Below are 15,490 nucleotides of genomic sequence, written 5' to 3'. Positions count from 1 at the left end.
GGGAGCGAAGGACACTGTGTGCTAGCTAGGACACCGGCGACACAGTAGCTAACTAGCTAGGACACCGGTAGACAGGCGGGGGGCGACACAGTAGCTAACCAGCTAGGACACCGGTAGACAGGCGGGAGGTGGGGGGCGACACAGTAGCTAACCAGCTAGGACACCGGTAGACAGGCGGGAGGTGGGGGGCGACACAGTAGCTAACCAGCTAGGACACCGGTAGACAGGCGGGGGGCGACACAGTAGCTAACCAGCTAGGACACCGGTAGACAGGTGGGAGGTGGGGGGCGACACAGTAGCTAACCAGCTAGGACACCGGTAGACAGGTGGGTGACGACACAGTAGCTAACCAGCTAGGACACCGGTAGACAGGCGGGGGGCGACACAGTAGCTCACCAGCTAGGACACCGGTAGACAGGTGGGAGGTGGGGGGCGACACAGTAGCTAACCAGCTAGGACACCAGTAGACAGGCGGGAGGCGACACAGTAGCTAACCATCTAGGACACCGGTAGACAGGCGGGAGGCGGGGGGCGACACAGTAGCTAACCAGCTAGGACACCGGTAGACAGGCGGGAGGCGGGGGATGACACAGTAGCTAACCAGCTAGGACACCGGTAGGAGGTGGGGGGCGACACGATATCTAACTTAGCTAGGACAGCGGTAGACAGTGTTAAAAAATATCAGATCATGCTTTTATTTCCCATTTGACACATTTTAAGCGCATAGACAATCAGGAGATTGGGGGGGGGGGGAAGGCAGGAACGCCCATATGCAGGAACACCCAGAATTGCGGGCCGCATCTCACACTATTGGATGAGTCCGAGACCTTGGACAAGCTCACAAATAAATCACATGAAAGCCAATGAGGGCTATGGCCAAAACAGAGAGTATGCATTGTACTGTTTAAATGGCAAAATGATTTAACAATGCACCAGGAGTACAGCACAGGTACTCGCACGCACCAACAGACATTGTAACAATGATCAACAGCCCAATGGAAACCAAAGGGCACACTTATACAAATACTCATCGGTGGCAATAGGGGACAGGTGTGTGTAATGAAAGTTACGGAGGGATCCCGGGAAAATGTTGTCTGAGGTTGCAAAACAGCTACCAAGTCGGCGAGGATTAGCAAAGGCTCAATTGTAGGCATATTTCAAATAATAATTTGTTTCGATCATAAACATTTTATATTGACTGTGTTTCATTCAACTAATAAATCAATCCTCCATCTTTTGATTAGGTGACCAACACTGGGCCGTCCCTGCAGACTCTAGGCTCTGCCTTCCTCAACATAATGTGGCCTCATGAGCTGTCCAATGGGAAGTGGCTCCTGTACCCCACCGCGTTTCACTTCAAGGGCCATCCAGAAACCCACTGTAGATCCCACACCTCCCTCAACCCACGGAAGTTCTCCCACAGCTCTCCTTCTGAAGACCAGCAACAGGCTACAGTACGTGTACTAGTACAGGAAAATACCTTTCTTTCTCTTTGCCAACAATGCATTAGTCAATTTCAATAGTACAAATAGTATACTATGAAGTAAAGTAGAACAAAAACATAGAAATAAGAAGAACACAAGAACGTAAATAACAGACTGAGCAGGTGAATCCAGGTAAATCCAGGTGAATCCAGGTAAATCCAGGTGAATCCAGGTGAATCCAGGTGAATCCAGGTAAATCCATGTAAATCCAGATGAATCCAGGTGAATCCAGATGAATCCAGGTGAATCCAGGTAAATCCAGGTAAATCCAGGTAAATCCAGGTGAATCCAGGTAAATCCAGGTGAATCCAGGTGGATCCAGGTGAATCCAGGTGAATCCAGGTGAATCCAGGTGAATCCAGGTAAATACAGGTGAATCCAGGTAAATCCAGGTAAATCCAGGTGAATCCAGGTGAATCCAGGTGAATCCAGGTGAATCCAGGTAAATCCAGGTGAATCCAGGTAAATCCAGGTAAATCCAGGTGAATCCAGGTGAATCCAGGTAAATCCAGGTGAATCCAGGTGAATCCAGGTGTATCCAGGTGAAAGCTATGATCCCTTATTGATGTCACCTTTTAAATCCACTTCAGTGTAGATGAAGTGGAGGAGACAGGTTAAAGAAACATTTTTAATTCTTGAAACAATTGAGACATGGATTGTGTATTTAAGTGGCTGCTGTATTCATGTAGATGTCACCATATTCTAGGACTGATAGGAACGTCAACAGAATAATTAGCTTTCTACTATTAGGCAAGAGGCGGGGCCTATTTCTATAGAAGAAGCCCATATTTATTAGGCCATAAGTAGCAAATAGAAGTTTAAAACTTGTAATGTTCACAAGAAGTTAAATTGATAAAAAGAACTAACACAACATTAGGTGATAATGCATGGATTATTATGGATTTATAATCAGCTACAGTGAAGTTGGAATTTTACATATACTTAGGTTAGAGTCATTAAAACCCAGTTTTCAACAACTCCACAAATTTCTTGTTGACAAACTATAGTCGGTTAGGACATCTACTTTGTGCATGACACAAGTAGTTTTTCCAACAATTGTTTACAGACAGATTATTTCACTTATAATTCACTGTATCATCATTCCAGTGGGTCAGAAGTTTACATACACTAAGTTGACTGTGCCTTTAAACAGCTTGGAAAATTCCAGAAAATGATGTCATGGCGTTAAAAGCTTCTGATAGGCTAATTGACATAATTTGAATTAATTGGAGGTGTACCTGTGGATGTATTCCAAGGCCTACCTTCAAACTCAGTGCCTCTTTGCTTGACATCATGGGAAAATCAAAAGAGATCAGCCAAGACATCAGAAAAAAATTGTAGACCTTCACAAGTCTGGTTCACGCCTGAAGGTACCACGTTCATCTGTACAAATAATAGTACGCAAGAAAAACACCATGGCGCGTTCTGTCTCCTAGAGATGAACGTACTTTGGTGCGAAAAGTGCAAATTCATCCCAGAACAACAGCAAAGGACCTTGTGAAGATGCTGGAGGAAACCGGTACAAAAGTATCTATATCCACAGTAACACGAGTCCTATATCGATATAACCTGAAAGGCCGCTCAGCAAGGAAGAAGTCACTGCTCCAAAACTGCCACAAAAAAAGCCAGACTACGGTTTGCACCTGCACATGGGGACAAAGATCGTACTTTTTGGAGAAATGTCCTCTGGTCTGATGAAACAAAAATAGAACGGTTTGGCCATAATGACCATTGTTATGTTTGTAGGAAACAGGGGGAGGCTTGCAAGCTGAAGAACACCATCCCAACCGTGAAGCACGGGAGTGGCAGCATCATGTTGTGGGGGTGCTTTTCTGCAGGAGGGACTGGTGCACTTCACAAAATAGATGGCATCATGAGGGAGGGAAATGATGTGGATATATTGAAGCAACATCTCAAGACATCGGTCAGGGAGTTAAATCTTGGTTGCAAAATGGTCCAAAAACGGTGTGTAAAAACTCAAACAGACGACTAGAAAAAGCTCAAACGAAGTTTATTCACCCACTGGGTCATACAGCCGCAGAGCCATGATAACACAAGAACATATATTTATATCCTTCTAATAGGTCAACGTCGTCATCTAGACAGCCAATACATCTCTGTTGCTAGGCAGGAATTGAATTGTTTCCTCTCACTGGTGCCCTACACCCAAACAAGGGCACTGCGTTCATCCACCTCTGGCCTGCTCGCCTCCCTACCACTGAGGAAGTACAGTTCCCGCTCAGCCCAGTCAAAACTGTTCGCTGCTCTGGCCCCCCCAATGGTGGAACAAACTCCCTCACGACGCCAGGACAGCGGAGTCAATCACCACCTTCCGGAGACACCTGAAACCCCACCTCTTTAAGGAATACATAGGATAGGATAAGTAATCCTTCTCACCCCCCCCCCTTTAAGATTTAGATGCACTATTGTAAAGTGACTGTTCTACTGGATGTCATAAGGTGAATGCACCAATTTGTAAGTCGCTCTGGATAAGAGCGTCTGCTAAATGACTTAAATGTAAATGTAAATGTAGTCACAGCCCTGTCTGTTACTACAACCTTTTGTCGGAGTGTGTGTGTGAGATTGTACTGCAGTAGGAGAGATGTTATGGTGGTCCTCTCTGGCCGCTTTCCCAGACGTTTCTGCATCTGTTGATTTGATCCGGAGACACATTCCTCACTCCTCCCCCGTTCCGCAGACGGCCAGCCATATCAGAGTGCCTTTCACCTCCCTCTTCAGAAATATGAAACAGATTTTGAAGTTTGCTACTCTCAAGTCATTTTCCATATTTCTTCGTCCCATCTACCCTTCATTGACCCCAACACATGCATTCCTGATACATGTAACGTAATTCATGACTTCTAGTGTGGTATCTTGAATCAGTACATTTTAAGCTAGAGTCTAACCATAGCAAGTGTTTTCTTTGCAGCTGACCTATCGAAGGGGAACTCTTTCAATTCTGCCCCCCAGGACAAGACTCGTGACAATAAACGTCAACCTGCTTGTTGTGTTTCCTTGGAAACATCCAAAACAAGCAAAATAGATTTTTACATTTCTTTTATATTCACCTCAGTCTACAAACAAGTGCACCGGAAGAAATTGTCCAAGTCTTCAATTTACACAACTCTGTGGATTATAATAAACAAGTTATTGTAAATAAATGTGCCGTCTTCTGTTTCCTGTCCCCGTGAACAGTTTAGGAGGAAGGTGCGATCCCATCCGGACGACGAGGGGCATGTGATGACCAAGGGCAGTCTGGGTAGGACCACGCCCGCTGTGGCTGCCTCAGAGAGACGGAAGTCACTCAAACTGGTGAGGGAGGGAGGGAGAGGGGGAGAGAGGAGGGGAGAGAGAGAGAGGGGTGGGAGGTGGGAGGGAAGGAGAGGGGGGAGAGAGGAGGGAGAGAGGAGGGGAGAGAGGACGGGAGAGAGAGAGGGGTAGAAAGTGGGAGGGAGGAGGGTGAGGGAGGGGAGATGGAGGATAGGGGGAGAGAGTGGGGGAGAAGGTGGGGGAGAGGGAGAGGGAGGAGAGAGGTAGGAGGGGGAGGGAGGGGAGATGGAGGGAGAGTGGGATAGGGAGAAGGGGATAAGAGAGAAGAGAGGGAGGGGGATAGAGGGGAGAGAGGGAGGGGGATAGAAGGGAGGGGGATAGGGGGAGAGAGGGAGATGGGGGTAGGGGAATGGGATAAGAGGGGAGAGAGGGAGGGGGATAGGGGGAGAGAGGAAGGGGGAGAGAGGGAGATGGGGTTAGGGGGAATGGGATAAGAGGGGAGAGAGGGAGGGGGATAGGGGGAGAGAGGGAGGGGGATAGGGGGGGAGAGAGGGAGGTGGATAGGAGGGAGAGAGGGAGGGGGAGAGGGGAGGGGGAGAGAGGGAGGGAGGGGGATAGGAGGGAGGGAGGGGGGATAGGGGGAGAGAGGGAGATGGGGGATAGGGGGAGAGAGGGAGATGGGGGTAGGGGGATAGGAGGGAGAGAGGGAGGGGGGGAGAGAGGGAGATGGGGGTAGGGGGAATGGGATAAGAGGGGAAAGAGGGAGGGGGATAGGGGGAGAGAGGGAGGGGGAGAGGGAGATGGGGGTAGGGGGAATGGGATAAGAGGGGAGAGAGGGAGGGGGATAGGGGGAGAGAGGGAGGGGGATAGGGGGAATGGGAGGAGGGAGAGAAACAGAGGTAGGAGGGGGGTTGTAAACCAAATGTCAGATTCAGTTGACCTGCACAGTAGAAATAAGCTTCAAACCCTAAGAGTCCTGCACACAATGCACAGCATCCTTACTGCTAGTTTGACTGGGCAGGGAAGGGGGATACCTAGTCAGTTGTGCAACTGAATTCAGTTAACTGAAATTTGTCTTCCGCATCAGAGATTGAATACCGACCCTGCTATTCTCATCACTTGTCCCCCCCCCCCCCCGTCTGTCTGTCTGTAGGACTGTCTGCTGGGTTCAGCACGTTGCGTCCTTTTCCAGTGTCCTCTCCTCAGCTTCTCCGGCTCTGCTGTCCTCAAGATCCAGGGACGTTTGTGGAACAGCACCTTCCTGGAGGTAAAACACCACATCACTTATCACAGTGTGTTAATAAAGACTACTGTTCCCATAATGCAATGCATTACATGCAGAGAGGGAGGGGGTAGGGGGAGAGAGGGAGGGGGATATGGGGAGAGAGGGGAGATGGGGAGAGAGGGAGGGGGATGGGAGGATAGGGGGAGAGGGAGGGGGAGATGGGATATAGGGGGAGAGAGAGGGATATGGGGAGAGAGGGAGATGGGGGATATGGGGAGAGAGGGAGATGGGGGATATGGGGAGAGAGGGAGATGGGGGATAGGGGGAGAGAGGGAGGGGAGATATGGGGAGAGAGGGAGATGGGGGATAGGGGGAGAGAGGGAGGGGAGATATGGGGAGAGAGGGAGATGGGGGATATGGGGAGAGAGGGAGATGGGGGATAGGGGGAGAGAGGGAGATGGGCGATAGGGGGAGAGTGGTGTGAAAGCATCATTTTAATGGATGACGAAAACACGAAGTAAACTGAACAAAACAATAAATGCACAACGACCGTGAAGCTATATACCAAAATGTGCTGACGCAAGCACCTAAACATAGACAATCACCCACCACCCACAATGACAAAACAGGCTACCTAAATATGGCTCCCAATCAGGGACAATGACTAACACCTGCCTCTGATTGCTAACCATATCAGGCCAAACACAGAAACAGACAAACTAGACATACAACATAGAATGCCCACTCAGATCACACCCTGACCAAACAAAACATATAGACATACAAAGCAAACTATGGTCAGGGTGTGACAAATATTCCTTCCCAGGGTCCGAGACTTGATTTATCTCGCCATGCCAGTCTATGCTATTTAAAAAAAAAACAGATATTAATTATCCCCATTGAGTTATGAGGGGGTCGCTGATGAATTTCCTCTTCCCTTCTCTCTCTCTTCTCTCTTCTCTCTCTTCTTCTCTCTTCTCTCTTCTCTCTCTTATTCTCTCTTCTCTCTCTCTCTTTTCTCTTCTCTCTCTTCTCTCCTGTCTTCTCTCTCTTCTCTCTCTTATTCTCCCTCTTCTTCTCTTCTCTTTTCTCTCTCTTCTCTCTCTCTTACCTCTCTCTTCCTCGTTTCTCTTCTTCTCTCTTATTCTCTCTTCTCTCAGGAGTTCCCATCAGTCAGTGCTCTGGAGCTGCTGGTAAGAGCCAACATCACAGTCAAGTCGAGCATCAAACACCTGGTGCTGAGGGATGCTGCCGCACAGGTAACACACACACACACACACACACACACACACACACACACACACACACACACACACACACACACACACACACACACACACACACACACACACACACACACACACACACACACACACACACACACACACACACACACACACACACACACACACACACACACTTAACTATTCACATGAATAACTAGGGTCAGGCTTTCCCTGACCATGGCGCTGAGCTCTAACTACTAGTGATACATACACATTAAAGACAAGGCACTTCACAATAAAACACTCATTACTTTATATGACTGTGTTTCCCTTGTAGATCCCAGTGATGATTTACCCAGAGGTTGGTCTGACTGCCCAGTACTGGATCCCCTGGTGGTGGATTCTCATAGCCATCCTGGCTGGTATCCTGGTGTTGTCCCTGATGGTCTTCATCCTCTGGAAGGTACCAACACCTAGTATAACACACAATAAGCACCTCTATTACTGTTCCTACATATCTCTATTATCCTGGTGTTGTCTCTGCTGGTCTGCATCCTCTGGAAGGTACCAACACCTAGTATAACACACAATAAGCACCTCTATTACTGTTCCTACATAATAGGGGTGTGTAGGGTGCCGTCTTTCGGATGGGACGTTAAACGAGTGTCACTAAAGAACCCATGGCACTTATCATAAGAGTAGGGGTGTTAACCCCGGTGTTCTGGCTAAATGCCCAATCTGGCCTTCATACCATCAAGGACACCTAATCATCCCCAGTTTACAATTGGCTCATTTATTCCCTCCTCCTCTCCCTTGAAACTATTCCCCAGGTCGATGCTGTAAATCAGAATGAGTTCTCAGCAGGGGTTGGAAACATTTCAGGGAACAGAACCAGAAACCGAAAAATAACATTTTCAGAGGAATGGAAACCAAACAGGGAACAAAAGTTCTCTCTCCTGCTCTGGAACAGAACCGTTATTTTCACATCGTTAAAAAAAAAACGGTTAATAACTAAAACGTTTTATTCCAAAAAATATTCCTAATGTCTAGTTTAAAATGCTGTAATTCGGTGAAGGTATGATGCTAGCAATAACCTAAACACAGTCCATTCATGACGTTCAAAACACTTCAAGCCCCCTCCATGTCCCCCCCCCCACCTCTCGCTCTCTCCCCACCCGTGAAGTATCAGCCGCATCTGGTGCCTTATCTGACCAATCAAACATCAAAACAACTACGTTCCCCCGAGCAACCTGCACTTATCTGACCAATCAAACATGAAAACAACTACGTTCCCCCGAGCAACCTGCACTTATCTGACCAATCAAACATGAAAACAACTACGTTCCCCCGAGCAACCTGCACTTATCTGACCAATCAAACATGAAAACAACTACGTTCCCCCGAGCAACCTGCACTTATCTGACCAATCAAACATGAAAACAACTACGTTCCCCCGAGCAACCTGCACTTATCTGACCAATCAAACATGAAAACAACTACGTTCCCCCGAGCAACCTGCTCTATCAGCTCTAATTGATTAATGAGCTAAATGATTGAGCTAAATGATTGAGGTAAATGAATGAGCTAAATGAATGAGGTAAATGAATGAGGTAAATGAATGAGGTAAATGAATGAGGTAAATGAATGAGATAAATGAATGAGGTAAATGAATAAGGTAAATGAATGAGGTAAATGAAAAATTATGTTGATTTCACAGGTTAAACAAAAATCTACTCAAAGGACCTATATGAACTGTTACTTCTTTGGGGTTCGTACCGGTTTATAATAATAATATAATAATAATATATGCCATTTAGCAGACGCTTTTATCCAAAGCGACTTACAGTCATGTGTGCATACATTCTACGTATGGGTGGTCCCGGGGATTGAACCCACTTCCCTGGCGTTACAAGCGCCATGCTCTACCAACTGAGCTACAGGACCACCAGGTTTAGAACTTTATCTTCTGGTCGGAACATCGGAATGATTTGAAAATGATTTTGGTTCCAACCCCTGGTTCTCACTCAACTTACCTGGTAAAATAAGGTAACATAAATCAACACATGGCTGGTAAACTGGTGCTGACCCTGCATACTCTGGAAGGTCCACACACAATATACTGTATATTAGTTACTGTAGGTGCCTACGTACCCCTATTATCCTGGCTGGTATACTGGTGCTGACCCACTGTTCTGCATACTGTGAAAGAAGACTATCCGACCCTATACTCTTATCATTCAATCATAATGTATTTTGTATCAAGATGTGATCTACAGATCTTTGTTCTATTCTCCTCACCTCTCTGAGATAAGTCAGTTATTTATCTCTGCTCTAGTCCATCTCTAGTCCATCTCTCCTCTCCTCATCTCTAGTCCATCTCTCCTCTCCTCATCTCTAGTCCATCTCTCCTCTCCTCATCTCTAGTCCATCTCTCCTCATCTCTAGTCCATCTCTCCTCTCCACATCTCTAGTCCATCTCTCCTCTTCTCATCTCTAGTCCATCTCTCCTCTCCTCATCTCTAGTCCATCTCTCCTTTCCTCATCTCTAGTCCATCTCTCCTCATCTCTAGTCCATCTCTCCTCATCTCTAGTCCATCTCTCCTCATCTCTAGTCCATTTCTCCTCATCTCTAGTCCATCTCTCCTCTCCTCATCTCTAGTCCATCTCTCCTCTCCCCATCTCTAGTCCATCTCTCCTCTCCTCATCTCTAGTCAATACCTGCTCTCCATATCTCTATTCCAACTCTCCTCATCTCTAGTCCATCTCTAGTCCATCTCTCCTCTCCCCATCTCTAGTCAATATCTGCTCTCCATATCTCTATTCCATCTCTCCTCTCCCCATCTCTAGTCCATCTCTCGTCCATCTCTCCTCTCCCCATCTCTCGTCCATCTCTCCTCTCCCCATCTCCAGTCCATCTCTCCTCTCCCCATCTCTAGTCCATCTCTCCTCTCCTCATCTCTAGTCCATCTCTAGTCCAGCTCTCCTCTCCTCATCTCTAGTCCATCTCTCGTCCATCTCTCCTCTCCACATCTCTAGTCCATCTCTCCTCTCCACATCTCTAGTCCATCTCTCCTCTCCACATCTCTAGTCCATCTCTCCTCTCTACATCTCTAGTGAATCTCTCCTCTCCTCATCTCTATTCCATCTCTCCTCTCCTCGTCTCTAGTCCATCTCTAGTCCATCTCTCCTCTCCCCATCTCTAGTCCATCTCTCCTCTCCCCATCTCTAGTCCATCTCTCCTCTCCTCATCTCTAGTCCATCTCTACTCTCCCCATCTCTAGTCCATCTCTCCTCTCCCCATCTCTAGTCCATCTCTCCTCTCCTCATCTCTAGTCCATCTCTCCTCTCCTCATCTCTAGTCCATCTCTCCTCTCCCCATCTCTAGTCCATATCTCCTCTCCTCATCTCTAGTCCATCTCTCCTCTCCTCATCTCTAGTCAATACCTGCTCTCCATATCTCTATTCCATCTCTCCTCTCCTCATCTCTAGTCCATCTCTATTCCATCTCTCCTCATCTCTAGTCCATCTCTATTCCATCTCTCCTCTCCCCATCTCTAGTCCATCTCTCCTTTCCTCATCTCTAGTCCATCTCTCCTTTCCTCATCTCTAGTCCATCTCTCCTCTAGTCCATCTCTAGTCCATCTCTCCTCTCCCCATCTCTAGTCAATACCTGCTCTCCATATCTCTATTCCATCTCTCCTCTCCTCATCTCTAGTCCATCTCTCCTCTCCTCATCTCTAGTCCATCTCTCCTCTCCTCATCTCTAGTCCATCTCTCCTCTCCTCATCTCTAGTCCATCTCTCCTCTCCTCATCTCTAGTCCATCTCTCCTCTCCTCATCTCTAGTCCATCTCTCCTCTCCCCATCTCTAGTCCATCTCTCCTCTCCATGTCAATATCTGCTCTCCATATCTCTATTCCATCTCTCCTCTCCTCATCTCTAGTCCATCTCTCCTCTCCCCATCTCTAGTCCATATCTCCTCTCCTCATCTCTAGTCCATCTCTCCTCTCCTCATCTCTAGTCAATACCTGCTCTCCATATCTCTATTCCATCTCTCCTCTTCTCATCTCTAGTCCATCTCTATTCCATCTCTACTCATATCTAGTCCATCTCTATTCCATCTCTACTCATCTCTAGTCCATCTCTATTCCATCTCTCCTCTCCCCATCTCTATTCCATCTCTCCTCTCCTCATCTCTAGTCCATCTCTAGTGCATCTCTCCTCTCCTCATCTCTAGTCCATCTCTCCTCTCCTCATCTCTCTTCTCCACATCTCTAGTCCATCTCTCCTCATCTCTCCTCTCCACATCTCTAGTCCATCTCTACTCTCCCCATCTCTAGTCCATCTCTCCTCTCCCCATCTCTAGTCCATCTCTCCTCTCCTCATCTCTAGTCCATCTCTCCTCTCCTCATCTCTAGTCCATCTCTCCTCTCCCCATCTCTAGTCCATATCTCCTCTCCTCATCTCTAGTCCATCTCTCCTCTCCTCATCTCTAGTCAATACCTGCTCTCCATATCTCTATTCCATCTCTCCTCATCTCTAGTCCATCTCTATTCCATCTCTCCTCATCTCTAGTCCATCTCTATTCCATCTCTCCTCTCCCCATCTCTAGTCCATCTCTCCTTTCCTCATCTCTAGTCCATCTCTCCTCTAGTCCATCTCTAGTCCATCTCTCCTCTCCCCATCTCTAGTCCATCTCTCCTCTCCCCATCTCTAGTCAATACCTGCTCTCCATATCTCTATTCCATCTCTCCTCTCCTCATCTCTAGTCCATCTCTCCTCTCCTCATCTCTAGTCCATCTCTCCTCTCCTCATCTCTAGTCCATCTCTCCTCTCCTCATCTCTAGTCCATCTCTCCTCTCCTCATCTCTAGTCCATCTCTCCTCTCCTCATCTCTAGTCCATCTCTCCTCTCCCCATCTCTAGTCCATCTCTCCTCTCCATGTCAATATCTGCTCTCCATATCTCTATTCCATCTCTCCTCTCCTCATCTCTAGTCCATCTCTCCTCTCCCCATCTCTAGTCCATATCTCCTCTCCTCATCTCTAGTCCATCTCTCCTCTCCTCATCTCTAGTCAATACCTGCTCTCCATATCTCTATTCCATCTCTCCTCTCCTCATCTCTAGTCCATCTCTATTCCATCTCTACTCATATCTAGTCCATCTCTATTCCATCTCTACTCATCTCTAGTCCATCTCTATTCCATCTCTCCTCTCCCCATCTCTATTCCATCTCTCCTCTCCTCATCTCTAGTCCATCTCTAGTGCATCTCTCCTCTCCTCATCTCTAGTCCATCTCTCCTCTCCTCATCTCTCTTCTCCACATCTCTAGTCCATCTCTCCTCATCTCTCCTCTCCACATCTCTAGTCCATCTCTCCTCTCCCCATCTCTAGTCCATCTCTCCTCTCCCCATCTCTAGTCCATCTCTCCTCTCCCCATCTCTAGTCCATCTCTCCTCTCCCCATCTCTAGTCCATCTCTCCTGTCCTCATCTCTAGTCCATCTCTCCTCTCCCCATCTCTCCTCTCCCCATCACTAGTCCATCTCTCCTCTCCCCATCTCTAGTCCATCTCTCCTCTCCACATCTCTAGTCCATCTCTCCTCTCCTCATCACTAGTCCATCTCTCCTCTCCCCATCTCTAGTCCATCTCACCTCTCCACATCTCTATTCCATATCTCCTCTCCTCATCCCTAGTCCATCTCTATTCCATCTCTCCTCATCTCTAGTCCATCTCTATTCCATCTCTCCTCTCCCCATCTCTATTCCATCTCTCCTCTCCTCATCTCTAGTCCATCTCTAGTGCATCTCTCCTCTCCTCATCTCTAGTCCATCTCTCGTCCATCTCTCCTCTCCCCATCTCTAGTCAATACCTGCTCTCCATATCTCTATTCCATCTCTCCTCTCCCCATCTCTAGTCCATCTCTCCTCTCCCCATCTCTAGTCCATCTCTCCTCTCCCCATCTCTAGTCAATATCTGCTCTCCATATCTCTATTCCATCTCTCCTCTCCTCATCTCTAGTCTATCTCTCCTCTCCCCATCTCTAGTCAATATCTGCTCTCCATATCTCTATTCCATCTCTCCTCTCCCCATCTCTTTTCCATCTCTCCTCTCCCCATCTCTTTTCCATCTCTCCTCTCCTCATCTCTAGTCCATCTCTCCTCTCCCCATCTCTAGTCCATATCTCCTCTCCTCATCTCTAGTCCATCTCTCCTCTCCTCATCTCTAGTCAATACCTGCTCTCCATATCTCTATTCCATCTCTCCTCTCCTCATCTCTAGTCCATCTCTATTCCATCTCTCCTCATCTCTAGTCCATCTCTATTCCATCTCTCCTCTCCCCATCTCTATTCCATCTCTCCTCTCCCCATCTCTATTCCATCTCTCCTCTCCTCATCTCTAGTCCATCTCTAGTGCATCTCTCCTCTCCTCATCTCTAGTCCATCTCTCCTCTCCTCATCTCTCTTCTCCACATCTCTAGTCCATCTCTCCTCTCCACATCTCTAGTCCATCTCTCCTCATCTCTCCTCTCCACATCTCTAGTCCATCTCTCCTCTCCACATCTCTAGTCCATCTCTCCTCTCCACATCTCTAGTCCATCTCTCCTCTCCACATCTCTAGTCCATCTCTCCTCTCCACATCTCTAGTCCATCTCTCCTCTCCCCATCTCTAGTCCATCTATCCTCTTCATCTCTAGTCCATCTCTCCTCTCCCCATCTCTAGTCCATCTCTCCTCTCCTCATCTCTAGTCCATCTCTCCTCTCCCCATCTCTAGTCCATCTCTCCTCTCCCCATCTCTAGTCCATCTCTCCTCTCCTCATCTCTAGTCCATCTCTCCTCTCCCCATCACTAGTCCATCTCTCCTCTCCCCATCTCTAGTCCATCTCACCTCTCCACATCTCTATTCCATATCTCCTCTCCTCATCCCTAGTCCATCTCTATTCCATCTCTCCTCATCTCTAGTCCATCTCTATTCCATCTCTCCTCTCCCCATCTCTATTCCATCTCTCCTCTCCTCATCTCTAGTCCATCTCTAGTGCATCTCTCCTCTCCTCATCTCTAGTCCATCTCTCGTCCATCTCTCCTCTCCCCATCTCTAGTCAATACCTGCTCTCCATATCTCTATTCCATCTCTCCTCTCCCCATCTCTAGTCCATCTCTCCTCTCCCCATCTCTAGTCCATCTCTCCTCTCCCCATCTCTAGTCAATATCTGCTCTCCATATCTCTATTCCATCTCTCCTCTCCTCATCTCTAGTCTATCTCTCCTCTCCCCATCTCTAGTCAATATCTGCTCTCCATATCTCTATTCCATCTCTCCTCTCCACATCTCTAGTCCATCTCTCCTCATCTCTCCTCTCCACATCTCTAGTCCATCTCTCCTCTCCACATCTCTAGTCCATCTCTCCTCTCCACATCTCTAGTCCATCTCTCCTCTCCACATCTCTAGTCCATCTCTCCTCTCCCCATCTCTAGTCCATCTATCCTCTTCATCTCTAGTCCATCTCTCCTCTCCCCATCTCTAGTCCATCTCTCCTCTCCTCATCTCTAGTCCATCTCTCCTCTCCCCATCTCTAGTCCATCTCTCGTCCATCTCTCCTCTCCCCATCTCTAGTCAATACCTGCTCTCCATATCTCTATTCCATCTCTCCTCTCCCCATCTCTAGTCCATCTCTCCTCTCCCCATCTCTAGTCCATCTCTCCTCTCCCCATCTCTAGTCAATATCTGCTCTCCATATCTCTATTCCATCTCTCCTCTCCTCATCTCTAGTCTATCTCTCCTCTCCCCATCTCTAGTCAATATCTGCTCTCCATATCTCTATTCCATCTCTCCTCTCCCCATCTCTTTTCCATCTCTCCTCTCCCCATCTCTTTTCCATCTCTCCTCTCCTCATCTCTAGTCCATCTCTCCTCTCCCCATCTCTAGTCCATATCTCCTCTCCTCATCTCTAGTCCATCTCTCCTCTCCTCATCTCTAGTCAATACCTGCTCTCCATATCTCTATTCCATCTCTCCTCTCCTCATCTCTAGTCCATCTCTATTCCATCTCTCCTCTCCTCATCTCTAGTCCATCTCTATTCCATCTCTCCTCATCTCTAGTCCATCTCTATTCCATCTCTCCTCTCCCCATCTCTATTCCATCTCTCCTCTCCCCATCTCTATTCCATCTCTCCTCTCCTCATCTCTAGTCCATCTCTAGTGCATCTCTCCTCTCCTCATCTCTAGTCCATCTCTCCTCTCCTCATCTCTCTTCTCCACATCTCTAGTCCATCTCTCCTCTCCACATCTCT

The 15,490-nt window shown here is 47.7% G+C and overlaps 1 protein-coding gene across 1 annotated transcript in view; it reads left to right on the top strand.

The window, feature by feature from the left end:
- itga7 (integrin, alpha 7) overlaps positions 1-15,490 on the top strand; it is an 88,035-nt gene that overhangs the window by 62,657 nt on the left and 9,888 nt on the right. Inside the window, exons 17-21 of the mRNA XM_046312341.1 lie at positions 1,245-1,454; positions 4,680-4,796; positions 5,908-6,021; positions 7,140-7,238; positions 7,543-7,668. Coding sequence (XP_046168297.1) covers positions 1,245-1,454; positions 4,680-4,796; positions 5,908-6,021; positions 7,140-7,238; positions 7,543-7,668 — 666 coding nt within the window. The remainder of the gene's footprint in view (positions 1-1,244; positions 1,455-4,679; positions 4,797-5,907; positions 6,022-7,139; positions 7,239-7,542; positions 7,669-15,490) is intronic.

Source organism: Oncorhynchus gorbuscha, linkage group LG18 (assembly GCF_021184085.1).
Source record: "Oncorhynchus gorbuscha isolate QuinsamMale2020 ecotype Even-year linkage group LG18, OgorEven_v1.0, whole genome shotgun sequence".
In the NCBI taxonomy this organism is placed as follows: Eukaryota; Metazoa; Chordata; class Actinopteri; order Salmoniformes; family Salmonidae; genus Oncorhynchus; species Oncorhynchus gorbuscha.
Note: the sequence above shows the minus strand (reverse complement) of the source record. Positions and strands in the feature narration are given on the sequence as shown.